At 38.7% G+C, this 21,416-nt stretch overlaps 1 protein-coding gene across 2 annotated transcripts in view; it reads right to left on the reverse strand.

Annotated features, from left to right (window-relative positions):
* The window catches only part of dhx36 (DEAH (Asp-Glu-Ala-His) box polypeptide 36), a 64,917-nt gene extending 43,501 nt beyond the window's left edge, over positions 1-21,416 (reverse strand). For both annotated transcript variants that reach the window (XR_010895484.1, XM_067389855.1), the window contains exons 1-5: positions 20,937-21,416; positions 20,344-20,483; positions 20,018-20,249; positions 19,883-19,921; positions 18,808-18,978 (exon numbers count right to left, since the gene is read on the reverse strand). Coding sequence is in view for 1 of the 2 variants with exons in the window: in XM_067389855.1 (XP_067245956.1) it covers positions 18,808-18,978; positions 19,883-19,921; positions 20,018-20,249; positions 20,344-20,483; positions 20,937-21,230 (876 nt within the window). In the remaining variant the exon portion in view is untranslated. The remainder of the gene's footprint in view (positions 1-18,807; positions 18,979-19,882; positions 19,922-20,017; positions 20,250-20,343; positions 20,484-20,936) is intronic.

The following is a 21,416-nucleotide window of genomic DNA, read 5'->3' on the forward strand; positions in this document are numbered from 1 at the left end:
ATTTGGTGGCGCTATAACTTTGACTCACAATAGTTACATCCATGTGATCAGACTACTACAACCAACACACTCCTGAAGTTTCATAAACATCAATCAATGTATGCAGAAGTTATAACACATTTCCTGTTTCCCTTTTCTCGCCATAAATTCGTTGCCTCGCCACGGCCAAACCGTTTGAGATATCCAAAATCCGTTTGCAATTAAACAACTTCAATGTGTTCGCAACAAGTTAAAAAAAGCTTGGTGTAAATTGGATAAACCCTGTAGGAGTAGTAGTATAAAATTCATAGCCTGTTTTTTCAAAAAATTAACATTCAAACCAAAATAGCTGACTTCCTGTTGGTCGGAGCTAATGAATGTAAATTAGAAAATTGTCCGGCTTGATGAGAACAATATGTGTACCGAGTTTGGTGACTGTAGGAAAAACTAACCCCCCACTTTTGTCAAAAGGTGGCGCTACTGAGCCCCTCCACCACGCCCATTTCTATGGCTTTGTCCATGTCTACTGGATGACAATATTGATGTGTGTGTCGAGTTTCATGCAATTTGAAGCATGTTAAGAGCCTCAAAAACACTCAAGAATATTATTACAGTTTGACCTGTTGCCATGGCAACAATATTTCAAATATCAAAAATCCTGTCATAGGTCTACATCTGCTGTGTATTGACATTACACTGATGAAGTTTGAAGCAAATCAGGTAAAAATAAGAGGGTGATCTCAAAACATTTCAAAAAGTGATACACTTCCTGCTGCCAGTTGGTGGCGCTATAACTTTGACTCACAATAGTCACATCCATGTGATCAGACTCCTATAACGAACACACTCGTGAAGTTTCATAAAGATCAATATATGTATGCAGACGTTATAACACATTTCCTGTTTCATTTTTCTCGCCATAAATTCGTTGCCTCGCCACGGCCAAACAGTTCGAGATATCAAAAATCCCCTGGCAATTTTTAATCATCAGTGTCTTGACTTCATGCTGACCAAGTTTGGTGGCGATCGGATTAATCGTCTAGGAGGAGTATATCAAATTCCAGAGCATGCGTTTTTCAAACAACCCTTAATAGCTGACTTCCTGTTGGCGTGGTGTTTAACTTAGAGCACGAAAGTTGTTCGGCCCGATGAGGTCTATATGTGTACTGAGTTTCATACTAATACGTGCAAGCGTGTTTAATATATGGACCAAATTTTCAGACTTTTTTCAAGGGGGCGCTGTTGAGCCCCCCTGCCACGCCCGGGTACCAGCCTCTCCGGCGTCCTAATGGCCGCAGATTCCGATGTGTGTGCCAATTTTCAAGAGTTTTTGAGCATGTTAAGGCCCTCAAAAAGCCCCGGAAGACGGAAAAAAAATAAAAATAATAATAAATATAGCTGCGAGCAGCGATGGCGGGCCCAAGCCCGGTGGCACCGCCACCCCGGTGGCTTCAGGGCAACTGTGCACAGCGGGCAATAGGCACTTAAAACGGTTAAACATCAAAGGACTATGTCAAATTCACTCCACATTTACTGCACTACAAGGTGCCGTTATAGAGCCCCTCCTCCCTGCCCATTTTCAAAGGATTACATGTGCCAAGTTTTAACATTATTCTGATGAATTTTGAAGCAAATCAGGTAAAAATAAGAGGGTGATCTCAATGTATGCTGAAAGTGACACATTTTCTGCTTCCAGTTGGTGGCGCTATGACTTTGAATCACAATAGTCAAATCCATGTGATCAGCCTTGTACAACGAAGACTAAGCCAAAGTTTCATCAAAATCAATTAATGTATGCAGAAGTTATAACACTTTGTTTCCCTTTTCTTGCCATAAATTCGTTGCCTCGCCACGGCCAAACCGTTTGAGATATCCAAAATCCGTTTGCAATTAAACAACTTCAATGTGTTAGCAACAAGTTAAAAAAAGCTTGGTGTAAATTGGATAAACCCTGTAGGAGTAGTAGTATAAAATTCATAGCCTGTTTTTTCAAAAAATTAACATTCAAACCAAAATAGCTGACTTCCTGTTGGTCGGAGCTAATGAATGTAAATTAGAAAATTGTCCGGCTTGATGAGAATAATATGTGTACCGAGTTTGGTGACTGTAGGAAAAACTAACCCCCACTTTTGTCAAAAGGTGGCGCTACTGAGCCCCTCCACCACGCCCATTTCTATGGCTTTGTCCATGTCTACTGGTTGACAATATTGATGTGTGTGTCGAGTTTCATGCAATTTGAAGCATGTTAAGAGCCTCAAAAACACTCAAGAATATTATTACAGTTTGACCTGTTGCCATGGCAACAATATTTCAAATATCAAAAATCCTGTCATAGGTCTACATCTGCTGTGTATTGACATTACACTGATGAAGTTTGAAGCAAATCAGGTAAAAATAAGAGGGTGATCTCAAAACATTTCAAAAAGTGATACACTTCCTGCTGCCAGTTGGTGGCGCTATAACTTTGACTCACAATAGTCACATCCATGTGATCAGACTCCTATAACGAACACACTCGTGAAGTTTCATAAAGATCAATATATGTATTAAGACGTTATAACACATTTCCTGTTTCCTTTTTCTCGCCATAAATTCGTTGCCTCGCCACGGCCAAACCGTTCGAGATATCAAAAATCCCCTGGCAATTTTTAATCATCAGTGTCTTGACTTCATGCTGACCGAGTTTGGTGGCGATCGGATTAATCGTCTAGGAGGAGTATATCAAATTCCAGAGCATGCGTTTTTCAAACAACCCTTAATAGCTGACTTCCTGTTGGCGTGGCGATTAACTTAGAGCGCGAAAGTTGTTCGGCCCGATGAGGTCTATATGTGTACCGAGTTTCATACTAATACGTGCAAGCATGTTTAATATATGGACCAAATTTTCAGACTTTTTTCAAGGGGGCGCTGTCGAGCCCCCCTGCCACGCCCGGGTACCAGCCTCTCCGGCGTCCTAATGGCCGCGGATTCCAATGTGTGTGCCAATTTTCAAGAGTTTTTGAGCATGTTAAGGCCCCCAAAAAGCCCCGGAAGACGAACAAAAAAAATAAATAAAAATAATAATAAATATAGCTGCGAGCAGCGATGGCGGGCCCAAGCCCGGTGGCACCGCCACCCCGGTGGCTTCAGGGCAACTGTGCACAGCGGGCAATAGGCACTTAAAACGGTTAAACATCAAAGGACTATGTCAAATTCACTCCACATTTACTGCACTACAAGGTGCCGTTATAGAGCCCCTCCTCCCTGCCCATTTTCAAAGGATTACATGTGCCAAGTTTTAACATTATTCTGATGAATTTTGAAGCAAATCAGGTAAAAATAAGAGGGTGATCTCAATGTATGCTGAAAGTGACACATTTTCTGCTTCCAGTTGGTGGCGCTATGACTTTGAATCACAATAGTCAAATCCATGTGATCAGCCTTGTACAACGAAGACTAAGCCAAAGTTTCATCAAAATCAATTAATGTATGCAGAAGTTATAACACTTTGTTTCCCTTTTCTTGCCATAAATTCGTTGCCTCGCCACGGCCAAACCGTTTGAGATATCCAAAATCCGTTTGCAATTAAACAACTTCAATGTGTTATCAACAAGTTAAAAAAAGCTTGGTGTAAATTGGATAAACCCTGTAGGAGTAGTAGTATAAAATTCATAGCCTGTTTTTTAAAAAAATTAACATTCAAACCAAAATAGCTGACTTCCTGTTGGTCGGAGCTAATGAATGTAAATTAGAAAATTGTCCGGCTTGATGAGAATAATATGTGTACCGAGTTTGGTGACTGTAGGAAAAACTAACCCCCCCACTTTTGTCAAAAGGTGGCGCTACTGAGCCCCTCCACCACGCCCATTTCTATGGCTTTGTCCATGTCTACTGTGTAACGTCTGGACCAATCAGCCACACAATTATTCATTGTATTTAATGAATTACCCATAAACTCACTCTCCCTATCAAAGTTCTCTGAACTCATCCCCCTAAAACTGTAACCAGCATCCCAATGTTGCTAGCACACAGGCCAACCTAGGTGTCCTGTTACAGTTATATGGTACTTTTATGATCCAGAAGAATTCTGGAGAGACTAGTGACTCATTCTTCCTGAGAAGGACAAATAAACTCTCTTAATCCTATGTATTCTCTATATAACCACTTGGGAAATGTATAAACATGTATCCAAGTTTCCCATGTCATGACTTTCCTTTTATAGGCTTTATTCTATGTATTAATTCTCTCTTTTGAACTATTTTGGTATTAATGTTCCATAGTTGCAAATGTATAGTTAACTGAGATCACATTGGCAGCATGCTTGGTATCTACGGACCCCAACTTTCATTTCCTATTTGGTAATTTATGTCACGTTACTAACTCTGTGACACATTAGTATTATAAGAATCTAGAAGGTTATTCTCTCATTCATCCAATCCAGTGTCTTATGCTAATATCTTGCTACAGAACAAAGACTCGTAAAACTTCCCTCTGAAAGGGGAACTCCTTATTGGCTCAGACACCTCAAGAGGGTGTGACATCTTCACCCCTTATATTCACTGATCACAAGGAACCCCCTCTCTTCCTGCTCTTCCTCCTCTTCTTCTCTTTTACTGATGAATGCTGACGTCAAGATGATGCTTTAAGAAGCTAGAAGCTTCTAAGGAACCCCAAGCTTGTGCCAGGCCTCGGCCTAGACCTTCCATTCACCAAAGATCCTCTGAATCCAGCCGGTTCTCTTTCGTCAAGAAAATATCAGCAAAGATTCAACGGGAGCCTCCACAAATTGCATCAGGACAGTTTTAATTCAACTTGGAGAGACATGCAAGTATCAAACTTAGTCTCATTATCGGATACATTGAGTATCCTTACCCCTTTTAAAGAAGGGCCTGTTAAAACTAAACTGATGGTTTGCTCAAGGCTGTTGATCTGCTGAATGTCCAACAATGCTGTAACTTCTTGCTTCCTGTACTCTGCTTTCTCTCTCTCTCTTGGTAAACTGTATGCATGTATGTGTGTGAATGTTAGAGTAGTTTAAGTGTTTAGTCTAGTTAATAAAGTCTTGTTCATGTCACACGTAAGGTTGTCCGTGTTTTGCGCTCATGTACGGGAGTCCCTATTCATGTCGGTCCTGACTACAGGCTTTTAGTAGAATAAGATTGTTATTTCCCATAACCTGGAAATGAACATTTCTTAGTTAATAAACAATTAACACTGTGTGTTCATTGAACAACAGGTTAATTGATTGTAATATTAATTTTATTACATTAAGTTAATTTTATTGACTGATTAAAATATTAATAATTAATTATAACTAGTTATGATTAATTATTCATATTTATTTTGAGCTAATTTGCTACAAATGGTGGAGAATGCAGGCATGAATAAACAAAGATTATGAGCTTAAACCACTGTCAATTTAAAAGTGTGCATTTGATAATTCCAGTCAGAATATGTCAGACGATGCGCATTTTGGTCACTAATTGCTGGCTTGTTAGATGCTGATAAAGTGATGGCTTGAATTGACATCTCTACTGTAACTGAAAGAGTCTACTCTTGACACATTTTAGCATATGTTCAAATGGTATCAGTGTAAAGTTAATCTGATTTTAGCGAAGAAATCCTAATCTCAGTATTAGAGCGTAAGCCTGTGTTGACGAAGGAATCTCAGCTCAGCGGCATGTAAACTGTACCAGAATTGATTATTCTGCTTTGGTTGGAGAAATACCAATTGCAGTATTGCTTAACCTGTTTCTGATGAATGAATCTCAGTACAGTGTTATATAAATGTAGATTTGGGTAATGCTCCCCTGTTATAGTTAAGATTGATGTCATTCATCTAAACTTTGCCTGCACCTACAAGCATAGCTATCTTTTGACCAAAACTGTGTTTCACTCGCTGAAAGGAATATCAGTATTCATGCACAAGACGGACTTAACTATATATGCTTAAACAAGCTTTGACTTACAGCAAACTGTGTAATTACCCTTTAAACAAGTACAAGACGTTGTTTAAAGTAGAGAGAAGAGTTTACATGAGTAAAATTTGCAAATGCCAAAACATATTTGCATTTTACTGAATGTAATATCAAGTTTTTGAAAATCTGAAAGTATAAGCGTCACATTTTAACTCTATACGTAACTTGTTTGAAATGAGCAGACAGTCTCAATAAACTGTTTGAATTGCCCAAATGTGCATTGGTTCCCATGACAACGACTTGTCACAGGAAGTGCTAACTCATCACCCTGTGATGCCATATTGTAAACAAACCAGGCTAGGTGGCTAAGCTAACCTCACCTAGCAGCCCTGCACCTCAGGCTAAGCTAACTAATAGCTTCTACAGTTAGTGGTTAGCATCATTTACGTGAAGCCTTTAACTATAGCTTGTGTGTATGCAGTGTGAACTGATCTAAACCAATTTCCCTTAACCACATTCCTGGTTTTCTGATTTCTTTCTTTCCTTACCTTTAATTCTTCTCAGCTAATTTCACCTGCACTTAGGTGCATTTCTCCCTGAACACTGTTCAGCTAAATCTGCAGTTACTAGGGTGATTAAATCTAAATTTAATTACATGTAAACTGTTTAACTAAAGAAGAATTCTAGGATTTATTGAGATATTTCAATAACACGTTGACTAAACTTCTGGGAGGGACACACACATGGTGTGGTCCTGAACACGCTGCAGCTGTGACCAACTATAGAGTGATTTCCAAAGCTAATCTAATTGTTAATCACTAGTGATATTGACTATTCCCAATACCAGGTCATTCTGCTGTTTTAATCACTTCTTTAAATATTTTATTGATTTTAATTATAATAGCAGTCAGCTATTTGTTTTTACTAGTATTTCTTTCATCTATGTGATTTATTTACATTTTCCTGTTTAGTCTTGTGTGGTTTAATTTCCCAATATAACCACAAGCAACTAGACATACTCTCCTTCTTGATTTTGTTTATTTACAACAGTTGCTTCAATTTTATGAGCCAGTTACAAAGGAATCCGAATGATTGCTATGGCATAATTTTGAGCACCACTAATAAGCACAATCTAATAGGAAAGCTCTCCTCTTCCTCTCTCTTTCTCTTTTCCATTTGTTCGGAGGTCAAGCCTGTTGTGAGCCATCAGTAAGAAATACTAAGAAATAATCTGACCACAAGAACCATCTTAAGTCATTTATTAAAGCTAGCTGTATTTTATACACCTGGCTGCTCACTGTGCCTTTAGCCCTAAATTCTGTTTGATCTTGCAGTAGTCTCTTGCCCTTACTCTCACCACAAGCGTGCCTAAATGTTGCAGATGCTCAGCCTAACTGCCCAGATGGCAGACCAAAAGGACTGGCTATGTGTCGTGAGGAACACCCTCCTAACCAGTGCTGCTGGGCAATTACGGCACCAGAGCCAAAAGCAACTGGACAAAGATGGAAGAGAAGTAAAGGCAGATGACTCAAACCAGAGGTGTGATCACAATGATCTGACTGAAGTCAACTTTTTCTTGGCCCACATCCTCGCTGTTTTGAAACAGGAGGTGGACAACCTCAAACTCCAGATCACAGAGACTCACAAGGAGCTGATGCATGCTAAAAGCCACATAGACCAGCTAGAGATGGAGGCTCGGGACAGACACAAGGACCTGACAGAATAGAGACACAGAAGAAAAGAGAACTGAGACTCTCTTACCTGCAGCAAACAGAACCACTGCAGGAGAAACGTCTCACTTCACCGCATGGAGTCAGCAGAAGAACCTCCCCCAGCCAAGCACAGAGGTACAGAGGGGGAGGCCAAAGCCTTCTGCTTGACACCTTATCAGCCATTTTCCTGAAATCCTCTGCAGCTGCAGAAGGAGAAGGATTAATTCAGACAGACCCAGGTACCAGACCTACCACAGGGAGAAGCCAGGGATGGGAGCATCCTCTCCCTGCAGACACAGCAGGATCTCCAACAGCAGGCAGCCCAAGGACGACTGGACACGCCTGCATCGGACCTGCAGGAGCTTCTAACGCTAGTAAGATAGCTCCTTGAACAGTTCTTACCTGAGGAGTACTCAGCAGTACAAGCTTCTGACCACTCACACAACACCAGCTCAGAGACCTGAGCTTGTCTACTGTCTACATCAACCGCAATGGAACGATGACCACTCCAGGAGACACATACAACCAGAGCCCATCACAGCCTTCCAGCCTTGTGTGCCAGTGGTGTGTCTGATCTTTCTACACCTTCAACGTCGCTCGCTGGTGTCCATAGAAAGAACAACAACGACCTATTGGGGTGATGTAAAGTCTGGACCAATCAGCCACACAATTATTCATTGTATTTAATGAATTACCCATAAACTCACTCTCCCTATCAAAGTTCTCTGAACTCATCCCCCTAAAACTGTAACCAGCATCCCAATGTTGCTAGCACACAGGCCAACCTAGGTGTCCTGTTACAGTTATATGGTACTTTTATGATCCAGAAGAATTCTGGAGAGACTAGTGACTCATTCTTCCTGAGAAGGACAAATAAACTCTCTTAATCCTATGTATTCTCTATATAACCACTTGGGAAATGTATAAACATGTATCCAAGTTTCCCATGTCATGACTTTCCTTTTATAGGCTTTATTCTATGTATTAATTCTCTCTTTTGAACTATTTTGGTATTAATGTTCCATAGTTGCAAATGTATAGTTAACTGAGATCACATTGGCAGCATGCTTGGTATCTACGGACCCCAACTTTCATTTCCTATTTGGTAATTTATGTCACATGTTACTAACTCTGTGACACATTAGTATTATAAGAATCTAGAAGGTTATTCTCTCATTCATCCAATCCAGTGTCTTATGCTAATATCTTGCTACAGAACAAAGACTCGTAAAACTTCCCTCTGAAAGGGGAACTCCTTATTGGCTCAGACACCTCAAGAGGGTGTGACATCTTCACCCCTTATATTCACTGATCACAAGGAACCCCCTCTCTTCCTGCTCTTCCTCCTCTTCTTCTCTTTTACTGATGAATGCTGACGTCAAGATGATGCTTTAAGAAGCTAGAAGCTTCTAAGGAACCCCAAGCTTGTGCCAGGCCTCGGCCTAGACCTTCCATTCACCAAAGATCCTCTGAATCCAGCCGGTTCTCTTTCGTCAAGAAAATATCAGCAAAGATTCAACAGGAGCCTCCACAAATTGCATCAGGACAGTTTTAATTCAACTTGGAGAGACATGCAAGTATCAAACTTAGTCTCATTATCGGATACATTGAGTATCCTTACCCCTTTTAAAGAAGGGCCTGTTAAAACTAAACTGATGGTTTGCTCAAGGCTGTTGATCTGCTGAATGTCCAACAATGCTGTAACTTCTTGCTTCCTGTACTCTGCTTTCTCTCTCTCTCTTGGTAAACTGTATGCATGTATGTGTGTGAATGTTAGAGTAGTTTAAGTGTTTAGTCTAGTTAATAAAGTCTTGTTCATGTCACACGTAAGGTTGTCCGTGTTTTGCGCTCATGTACGGGAGTCCCTATTCATGTCGGTCCTGACTACAGGCTTTTAGTAGAATAAGATTGTTATTTCCTATAACCTGGAAATGAACATTTCTTAGTTAATAAACAATTAACACTGTGTGTTCATTGAACAACAGGTTAATTGATTGTAATATTAATTTTATTACATTAAGTTAATTTTATTGACTGATTAAAATATTAATAATTAATTATAACTAGTTATGATTAATTATTCATATTTATTTTGAGCTAATTTGCTACAACTGGTTGACAATATTGATGTGTGTGTCGAGTTTCATGCAATTTGAAGCATGTTAAGAGCCTCAAAAACACTCAAGAATATTATTACAGTTTGACCTGTTGCCATGGCAACAATATTTCAAATATCAAAAATCCTGTCATAGGTCTACATCTGCTGTGTATTGACATTACACTGATGAAGTTTGAAGCAAATCAGGTAAAAATAAGAGGGTGATCTCAAAGCATTTTAAAAGTGATACACTTCTTGCTGCCATTTGGTGGCGCTATAACTTTGACTCACAATAGTTACATCCATGTGATCAGACTACTACAACCAACACACTCCTGAAGTTTCATAAACATCAATCAATGTATGCAGAAGTTATAACACATTTCCTGTTTCCCTTTTCTCGCCATAAATTCGTTGCCTCGCCACGGCCAAACCGTTTGAGATATCCAAAATCCTTTTGCAATTAAACAACTTCAATGTGTTCGCAACAAGTTAAAATAAGCTTGGTGTAAATTGTATAAACCCTGTAGGAGTAGTAGTATAAAATTCATAGCCTGTTTTTTCAAAAAATTAACATTCAAACCAAAATAGCTGACTTCCTGTTGGTCGGAGCTAATGAATGTAAATTAGAAAATTGTCCGGCTTGATGAGAATAATATGTGTACCGAGTTTGGTGACTGTAGGAAAAACTAACCCCCACTTTTGTCAAAAGGTGGCGCTACTGAGCCCCTCCACCACGCCCATTTCTATGGCTTTGTCCATGTCTACTGGTTGACAATATTGATGTGTGTGTCGAGTTTCATGCAATTTGAAGCATGTTAAGAGCCTCAAAAACACTCAAGAATATTATTACAGTTTGACCTGTTGCCATGGCAACAATATTTCAAATATCAAAAATCCTGTCATAGGTCTACATCTGCTGTGTATTGACATTACACTGATGAAGTTTGAAGCAAATCAGGTAAAAATAAGAGGGTGATCTCAAAACATTTCAAAAAGTGATACACTTCCTGCTGCCAGTTGGTGGCGCTATAACTTTGACTCACAATAGTCACATCCATGTGATCAGACTCCTATAACGAACACACTCGTGAAGTTTCATAAAGATCAATATATGTATTAAGACGTTATAACACATTTCCTGTTTCCTTTTTCTCGCCATAAATTCGTTGCCTCGCCACGGCCAAACCGTTCGAGATATCAAAAATCCCCTGGCAATTTTTAATCATCAGTGTCTTGACTTCATGCTGACCGAGTTTGGTGGCGATCGGATTAATCGTCTAGGAGGAGTATATCAAATTCCAGAGCATGCGTTTTTCAAACAACCCTTAATAGCTGACTTCCTGTTGGCGTGGCGATTAACTTAGAGCGCGAAAGTTGTTCGGCCCGATGAGGTCTATATGTGTACCGAGTTTCATACTAATACGTGCAAGCATGTTTAATATATGGACCAAATTTTCAGACTTTTTCAAGGGGGCGCTGTCGAGCCCCCCTGCCACGCCCGGGTACCAGCCTCTCCGGCGTCCTAATGGCCGCGGATTCCAATGTGTGTGCCAATTTTCAAGAGTTTTTGAGCATGTTAAGGCCCCCAAAAAGCCCCGGAAGACGGAAAAAAAAAAAAAAAAAAATAATAATAAATATAGCTGCGAGCAGCGATGGCGGGCCCAAGCCCGGTGGCACCGCCACCCCGGTGGCTTCAGGGCAACTGTGCACAGCGGGCAATAGGCACTTAAAACGGTTAAACAAAGGACTATGTCAAATTCACTCCACATTTACTGCACTACAAGGTGCCGTTATAGAGCCCCTCCTCCCTGCCCATTTTCAAAGGATTACATGTGCCAAGTTTTAACATTATTCTGATGAATTTTGAAGCAAATCAGGTAAAAATAAGAGGGTGATCTCAATGTATGCTGAAAGTGACACATTTTCTGCTTCCAGTTGGTGGCGCTATGACTTTGAATCACAATAGTCAAATCCATGTGATCAGCCTTGTACAACGAAGACTAAGCCAAAGTTTCATCAAAATCAATTAATGTATGCAGAAGTTATAACACTTTGTTTCCCTTTTCTTGCCATAAATTCGTTGCCTCGCCACGGCCAAACCGTTTGAGATATCCAAAATCCGTTTGCAATTAAACAACTTCAATGTGTTAGCAACAAGTTAAAAAAAGCTTGGTGTAAATTGGATAAACCCTGTAGGAGTAGTAGTATAAAATTCATAGCCTGTTTTTTCAAAAAATTAACATTCAAACCAAAATAGCTGACTTCCTGTTGGTCGGAGCTAATGAATGTAAATTAGAAAATTGTCCGGCTTGATGAGAATAATATGTGTACCGAGTTTGGTGACTGTAGGAAAAACTAACCCCCCCACTTTTGTCAAAAGGTGGCGCTACTGAGCCCCTCCACCACGCCCATTTCTATGGCTTTGTCCATGTCTACTGGTTGACAATATTGATGTGTGTGTCGAGTTTCATGCAATTTGAAGCATGTTAAGAGCCTCAAAAACACTCAAGAATATTATTACAGTTTGACCTGTTGCCATGGCAACAATATTTCAAATATCAAAAATCCTGTCATAGGTCTACATCTGCTGTGTATTGACATTACACTGATGAAGTTTGAAGCAAATCAGGTAAAAATAAGAGGGTGATCTCAAAACATTTTAAAAGTGATACACTTCTTGCTGCCATTTGGTGGCGCTATAACTTTGATCACATGGATGTAACTATTGTGAGTCAGACTACTACAACCAACACACTCCTGAAGTTTCATAAACATCAATCAATGTATGCAGAAGTTATAACACATTTCCTGTTTCCCTTTTCTCGCCATAAATTCGTTGCCTCGCCACGGCCAAACCGTTTGAGATATCCAAAATCCGTTTGCAATTAAACAACTTCAATGTGTTCGCAACAAGTTAAAAAAGCTTGGTGTAAATTGGATAAACCCTGTAGGAGTAGTAGTATAAAATTCATAGCCTGTTTTTTCAAAAAATTAACATTCAAACCAAAATAGCTGACTTCCTGTTGGTCGGAGCTAATGAATGTAAATTAGAAAATTGTCCGGCTTGATGAGAATAATATGTGTACCGAGTTTGGTGACTGTAGGAAAAACTAACCCCCACTTTTGTCAAAAGGTGGCGCTACTGAGCCCCTCCACCACGCCCATTTCTATGGCTTTGTCCATGTCTACTGGTTGACAATATTGATGTGTGTGTCGAGTTTCATGCAATTTGAAGCATGTTAAGAGCCTCAAAAACACTCAAGAATATTATTACAGTTTGACCTGTTGCCATGGCAACAATATTTCAAATATCAAAAATCCTGTCATAGGTCTACATCTGCTGTGTATTGACATTACACTGATGAAGTTTGAAGCAAATCAGGTAAAAATAAGAGGGTGATCTCAAAACATTTCAAAAAGTGATACACTTCCTGCTGCCAGTTGGTGGCGCTATAACTTTGACTCACAATAGTCACATCCATGTGATCAGACTCCTATAACGAACACACTCGTGAAGTTTCATAAAGATCAATATATGTATTAAGACGTTATAACACATTTCCTGTTTCCTTTTTCTCGCCATAAATTCGTTGCCTCGCCACGGCCAAACCGTTCGAGATATCAAAAATCCCCTGGCAATTTTTAATCATCAGTGTCTTGACTTCATGCTGACCGAGTTTGGTGGCGATCGGATTAATCGTCTAGGAGGAGTATATCAAATTCCAGAGCATGCATTTTTCAAACAACCCTTAATAGCTGACTTCCTGTTGGCGTGGCGATTAACTTAGAGCGCGAAAGTTGTTCGGCCCGATGAGGTCTATATGTGTACCGAGTTTCATACTAATACGTGCAAGCATGTTTAATATATGGACCAAATTTTCAGACTTTTTTCAAGGGGGCGCTGTCGAGCCCCCCTGCCACGCCCGGGTACCAGCCTCTCCGGCGTCCTAATGGCCGCGGATTCCAATGTGTGTGCCAATTTTCAAGAGTTTTTGAGCATGTTAAGGCCCCCAAAAAGCCCCGGAAGACGGAAAAAAAAAAAAAAAAAAAATAATAATAATAATAATCCTTAGAAGAACAAGAGGGCCCTGCGCGAATTTTCGCTTGGGCCCTAATAATCCTTAGAAGAACAAGAGGGCCCTGCGCGAATTTTCGCTTGGGCCCTAATAATAAATATAGCTGCGAGCAGCGATGGCGGGCCCAAGCCCGGTGGCACCGCCACCCCGGTGGCTTCAGGGCAACTGTGCACAGCGGGCAATAGGCACTTAAAACGGTTAAACATCAAAGGACTATGTCAAATTCACTCCACATTTACTGCACTACAAGGTGCCGTTATAGAGCCCCTCCTCCCTGCCCATTTTCAAAGGATTACATGTGCCAAGTTTTAACATTATTCTGATGAATTTTGAAGCAAATCAGGTAAAAATAAGAGGGTGATCTCAATGTATGCTGAAAGTGACATTTTCTGCTTCCAGTTGGTGGCGCTATGACTTTGAATCACAATAGTCAAATCCATGTGATCAGCCTTGTACAACGAAGACTAAGCCAAAGTTTCATCAAAATCAATTAATGTATGCAGAAGTTATAACACATTGTTTCCCTTTTCTTGCCATAAATTCGTTGCCTCGCCACGGCCAAACCGTTTGAGATATCCAAAATCCGTTTGCAATCAAACAACTTCAATGTGTTCGCAACAAGTTAAAAAAGCTTGGTGTAAATTGGATAAACCCTGTAGGAGTAGTAGTATAAAATTCATAGCCTGTTTTTTCAAAAAATTAACATTCAAACCAAAATAGCTGACTTCCTGTTGGTCGGAGCTAATGAATGTAAATTAGAAAATTGTCCGGCTTGATGAGAATAATATGTGTACCGAGTTTGGTGACTGTAGGAAAAACTAACCCCCCCACTTTTGTCAAAAGGTGGCGCTACTGAGCCCCTCCACCACGCCCATTTCTATGGCTTTGTCCATGTCTACTGGTTGACAATATTGATGTGTGTGTCGAGTTTCATGCAATTTGAAGCATGTTAAGAGCCTCAAAAACACTCAAGAATATTATTACAGTTTGACCTGTTGCCATGGCAACAATATTTCAAATATCAAAAATCCTGTCATAGGTCTACATCTGCTGTGTATTGACATTACACTGATGAAGTTTGAAGCAAATCAGGTAAAAATAAGAGGGTGATCTCAAAACATTTCAAAAAGTGATACACTTCCTGCTGCCAGTTGGTGGCGCTATAACTTTGACTCACAATAGTCACATCCATGTGATCAGACTCCTATAACGAACACACTCGTGAAGTTTCATAAAGATCAATATATGTATTAAGACGTTATAACACATTTCCTGTTTCCTTTTTCTCGCCATAAATTCGTTGCCTCGCCACGGCCAAACCGTTCGAGATATCAAAAATCCCCTGGCAATTTTTAATCATCAGTGTCTTGACTTCATGCTGACCGAGTTTGGTGGCGATCGGATTAATCGTCTAGGAGGAGTATATCAAATTCCAGAGCATGCGTTTTTCAAACAACCCTTAATAGCTGACTTCCTGTTGGCGTGGCGATTAACTTAGAGCGTGAAAGTTGTTCGGCCCGATGAGGTCTATATGTGTACCGAGTTTCATACTAATACGTGCAAGCATGTTTAATATATGGACCAAATTTTCAGACTTTTTTCAAGGGGGCGCTGTCGAGCCCCCCTGCCACGCCCGGGTACCAGCCTCTCCGGCGTCCTAATGGCCGCGGATTCCAATGTGTGTGCCAATTTTCAAGAGTTTTTGAGCATGTTAAGGCCCCCAAAAAGCCCCGGAAGACGGAAAAAAAAAAAAAAAAAAAAAAAAAAAAATAATAATAATAATCCTTAGAAGAACAAGAGGGCCCTGCGCGAATTTTCGCTTGGGCCCTAATAATCCTTAGAAGAACAAGAGGGCCCTGCGCGCTTAATTCGCTTGGGCCCTAATAATCCTTAGAAGAACAAGAGGGCCCTGCGCGAATTTTCGCTTGGGCCCTAATGAACGTAGACAACTTAGAGTTCTTGTACCTGACTGCTGCAGATTCATTTCGGTGTTCATACTGTTGACATGGTAATGCATAATTACGTGTCTGAGGACGTGAACAGCTCATGGGTTGCCATCTCTCAATTACAATAGTTATGGCGTAAACACAGCATGAAATTGTTGTTTTGATTCAGTAGGACTGTATAAGGTGTCTGCTGTTTGTTTGCGGTACTCAATGACTGAGGTCTGTCTCTATAAACTCTGCACAGAATGAAACACGCTGATGACGTATGATGTCTGCGCGAACCGGGTGTGCGAGTATGTAAAAACATATGTTGACAGGCAGTTAGGATATCGTATTATTTCAATTGGATCTATATAAAGATTGGATGAACATTTTATTGTCCTACGCCTTCCACAGATGATATACATTTATAAAAATACATGTAGACTATTTAACAGTGATTGCTATCTGGATATGAGGAGATTTTCAACCAGTATAACAAAAACAAGTTTCTGTAGAGAATCACCTATTGCACCTTTAACTAGCTGCTTATTAGCATGCATTATACTAGGATATTGGCTGACCATATTCTTCATCCCTTAATCCTACCCAATACCTAAACTTAACAACTACCTTGATAACTATTAATAAGCACTAATTATGAGTTTATTGAGGGAAATGTTGTAGTTAATAGTAAGTTAATAGTGAGAATTGGACCCTAATCTAAAGTATGCATCAGGATATTTATTAAAGGATTAGTTCACTTTAAAATGAAAATTACCCCAAGCTTTACTCATCATCAAGCCATCCTAGGTGTATATGACTTTCTTCTTTCAGATGAACTCAATCAGAATTATACTAATACATATCCTGACACATCCAAGCTTTATAATGGCAATGAATGGGACCAACAAGTAAAAAGTAGTGCTGTCAGCATTAAGACATTAATGCATGTGATTAATTTTTTCCAGTTTAACATGTTAAAGATATTTAACGCAATTAACAGAGCATCCATTTTTTCTGTCATCCTTTGTTTAGCATTACAATATATGATCACGCTCTTATTCGTGCAAATTCTTTTAAAGCATTTAAGCACGCCAAAAGAGAAAAAGAGAACGCAAACATCAGTGAATGTCCTGTCACATACGATGCACAGAAAGACGCGCGCCAGCATCAAGCACATGGGCGGCCTGAATCAAGTTCTCTGTCACGCTTGAACGAAGAACAACACACAATAATGCCAAAAATGTAGTTTTGTCGAGTATCCTCATAAGAGCAGCCTTAAATTAGTTAGTCTTAAGCGAAAGTAAAGAGTTGTGAGAAAATGGGATGTGTGTGAGATCCGAGTCATGGTCAGAAGCAGCAGCGCTTAAAGTGACTGTAGCCAATACTGTCTGTCATTGAAGATAATGAAAGAACAAAGGTAACAGAGAAAATTACTCACTGCTCTTGACTAAAGAACTTTTGTAGCTTTAATAATGATTAAGTGCATTAAAGTGCAGACTGTTTGATAACTTTATTCAATTTCTGTATTTTTCCTATCTGTTAGTCAGGTAGGAAGGGCACAGGTAAATATAACATTTATTATGGGTTTATGTGAGGATTGTTCTAAATTCACCTACATTTAAAATTGTTATATTTTTGAAGCCTAATAAATGTTTTAAAAAAAAAAATCATAGCTTTCAATTACACTGTAATGTTGAATGGATATAATTCATGTTTAAAATTGGGGGGAAAAATCAATTTCATCGAAACATCAGTAACAGTATTAGTAAAAGTGATACTGGCCTTCATTCATAAAAAGATGCCATTAAACGAGTATTTAAATTATACATATCTTATATATAAAATATCTTCATGTTGTTTCTTTATGTTGTTTCAATTTGGAGATTAACTGTGAAATTATTACATTATAGAATATAAAACATATAAAAACTTAAGTATTTTAATTACGATTAATCACAGAAAAAATGTATGATTAATCAAGTTATTATTATTTTATTTTTTTTAATCGATTCGCAGCACTAGTATAAAGCTCATGAAAGTGCATCTATTCAAAGCAAAACATACTCCACACGGCTCCGGGGAGTTAAAAAAAGGCCCTCTGAAGCAATGTGTTTGTGTAAGAAAAATATCCATATTTAACAAGTTACGAAGTAAAATATCTAGCTTCCGCCAGACTGCCTTCCGTATTCAACTTACAAAGAAAGTGTAATGGCTCTCGCAGTTCGAAACACTTACACTACGTCCTATGCCTTCTGTAATCAACTTATAAAAAAAAATTTAACTGATGTGGCGGGATATTTATTAATATAACTCTGATTCTGGTTATCAGAAATAAGAAGGTCAAATACACCTACAATGGCTTGAGGGTGAGCAAAATCTTGGGGTAATTTTAATTTCAAAGTGAACTAATGCTTTAATATAACTCTGATTGTGTTCATCTGAAAGAAGAAAACCATATACACCTAGGATGGCTTGAGGGTGAGTAAAGCTTAGTTTTCATTTTAAAGTGAACTAATCCTTTAAAAGGTATCATTGTTTTTTTCCCCAGCATTACTTATTTGTATATTCAAAAATGTATTTAAAACATTAATCTCATAACATTATTTACTGCAGTTGTAAAATGTAAATTATTTAATTTGATTGGTAACAGATGGGCTGTTACCAATCAAATTAAATAATTTACATTTTACAACTGCAGTAAATAATGTTATGAGATTAATGTTTTAAATATAATAATGTGATAATAGTTCTTGATAATAGTGTCTTATTATCAAGAAATTTATTAATCAAATTGTAAGAATATGACATGAAAGATGATGCATTTGATGATGTTAAAAAAACTGGCCTTTATAAAGGTAAATAACACAATGGGTTAAATATCAAAAATATGCAGATTATTACTTCAGAATAAATTATGTTTACACAACCAAAAATTGGACAAATAACTTTTTTTTATTCAGACATGTGAATGACCGGTTTACTTGTAAGGACAAGCACATGACAAAGTTTAATATCGAGCCCTGGGCATTATCATTGTTAAACGCATTTGAAATACTTTACACTACAACCACAAGTTTGAGGCAAATGCTAATGACAGTTTCTTGTACTTACAGATATGGCACTGATACGCCTTGGCTGTGTGCAAACCACCCTGCAGAGAGAGCCCATGCCCCTCTGGATGAAGTCATCAAGGATGAATTGAGTGACCTGGGTGGTCTTACCACAGCCTGTCTCTCCACTGATTACCAGTACCTGATTAGCACTGATCAGTTTAACGAGCTCCTACAGTAAGACAAAGACAGAAAGGGGCATGAGGGAACTAAAAATATTAACATTCACTGGGTGATCAGCTAACTAAAATGCTTTTTCATATTAAAAATAAAAAAATAAAAGAGATGTAAACACATCATTCATACACTGTAAAAAAAAAAAAAAAAAAAAGTCTAATTTTTACAGAAAAATACTGTAAAAATGTTACAGTAAAAACATGCAAGTTACCTTACCATATATGGTGAAAAACTGTAAATCACTTTAACATCACATGTAATTTTACTGTAAAATACAATAAAATTTATGGTTTTAGCAAGTAAAACCATGAATTACCATATAATAAAAGGACATTCCCAGAAGTCCCTGATTCACACATCACATATGATTACATTATAATAAATCCTTATGTCCTTTCTTATTTTTGTTATACATTATGTACATCAGTGTGTTTTGTGCTACATTTTATGTTATTTAGTTCATGTTTATTGCATTATTCTAGTATCATGTGTGCTGCCCTGATGTTTTTTTGTCTTTGCGTGTGTGACCCTGTGCACCGTCTTGACCATGTTTTATGAACAGACCGCTTACAATGAACATTGATTCATTCATTATATGGCTTTCTATCGTGCCACCTGTATTATTGTGGTAGTTATCGGTACATTTAAGGTAAAAAGGCAGATTTTGTTAAAGTGTTAACATTATATCACTTAATGATATATATGGTTATAAGTTCTAAAAATAAACAGACATCCTGTAAAACTGGAAACATTGCCACAGTATTTTTTTACAGTGAATTTCTGGCAACCACAGATGAAAGTTTTTTTTGTTTGTTTGTTTTTACCATATATAACAGGATTTTTTTTTTTTTTTTTTACAGTGATATAATTGTATATGAATAACAAAAGGTTACATTTACCTCTCTCATACCATAGGAAGGGAGCTTCTGTCTGAATTTCTGAAAAAGGAAATGCCACATTAAAACAGTTGTGGGCAAAAGAGCATTTCTTTTTTTGACATGAAGTTTTAGTAAATATTTTTCTGTCTGTCTCACCAGCATATCAATGTATCTAGCGTTATCTTTTTTCTTCTCCTGATCTTTCTTGAGCTCCTCATCCAGGGAGGGTGTCCGCACAACATCCTGGAATAAGTATTCCAGGTCAGTATCATTAAGGTCCTCTTTCACATTTGCTACCAGCTCATCTTCCCGTTTCTCCTCTTTAGGCTCAATTTTTGGCACTTTCACAATGTTCTGAGGTTCTGGAGGATCATCTCCGTCAAAGTAACTGGAATGTAGACAAAATTTCGTTAAGCATAATTCTGGAAAACTAAGTGGACCCTTGATTGTACAATATTGATTGTACAATATTGCATTTGTACCTGTGGCCGCTGGGCTCATCCTTCACTCTCCAGCTCTGAGATGTGGAGGGATGCGAGGCTCTGCCCGGATCTCTCTGGACAGAATTCAGCAACTGAGTAATGTGCTGCTCTCGTGACTCATCCATCTGAACAACAGCCCTCTAAAATGAAACAACCATTCTCAGTCTTAAAATATGCATTATTATATAGATATTGATTTGTCAAATAAACTTTTTCTAAGACTGTTTTGAATTTTATGCACAAAATAGTACCACTCATAAACTTTATATTGATACCCAACAAATGTTTTGGTACATTTGCTCAAGGATGAATTTCTTATTACTAAATTACAACTTCTTTTACTTTTTAGAATGACTTTGACTAAGTGGTGGTGGAAATCAGCCATAATCGCATAAGGTTAATAAGAAAAAGGTGTTTATTTCAGTTCTGAAATTTTGTGTACATTTTATTCTCCCTTAATAAAACTTCCTAAATAAAACATCAATATTATGCCACTGATTTATACAGCTCAGAAAACACATTACCAAGTACTATAATTCAACTATATTTCATAAACAAATAATCTGACAACTTTGTAACCGTCCACTACTCACAGATTTCCTCTCTGCCTCAGATCTTTTAATGCCGCCCCATTTGGCATACCACAGTCCTATTTCTCGACCCTTCAAATGGGGTGGATGTTTTCCTCTTCCTCCTCCTCCTCCTCCTCCTCCTCCTCCTTTTCGTCCCCTTCCATGTCCTTGCTCTTCCCTTGAGTCCCAGTCAGAGCTCCTAGGGTATCCTAGACCCCCACTGGATCCAGCTCCTCCATCCCACCTGGACCCTCCGTCTCCGAACCGCCGACCCCCTCCTCTCCGACCGCGTCTATTTCCATACCCATGACTCATGCCGCCGGACTAAAAGCACCGGTCAGTGATCATGTGAACCGGAGCAGCTGCTGCAAATCAGATGCCGCTTTAAAGATGATAAGTGTTAAAGATGTCTCTGATTGTCATTTATCACTACGTCCAACATAACGTTATTTTCTCAAATATCTTAAATGTCGTACACATATGACGAACCAGGCGACTAAT

The sequence above is a fragment of the Chanodichthys erythropterus genome, chromosome 7 (assembly GCF_024489055.1).
Source record: "Chanodichthys erythropterus isolate Z2021 chromosome 7, ASM2448905v1, whole genome shotgun sequence".
Classification (NCBI taxonomy): Eukaryota; Metazoa; Chordata; class Actinopteri; order Cypriniformes; family Xenocyprididae; genus Chanodichthys; species Chanodichthys erythropterus.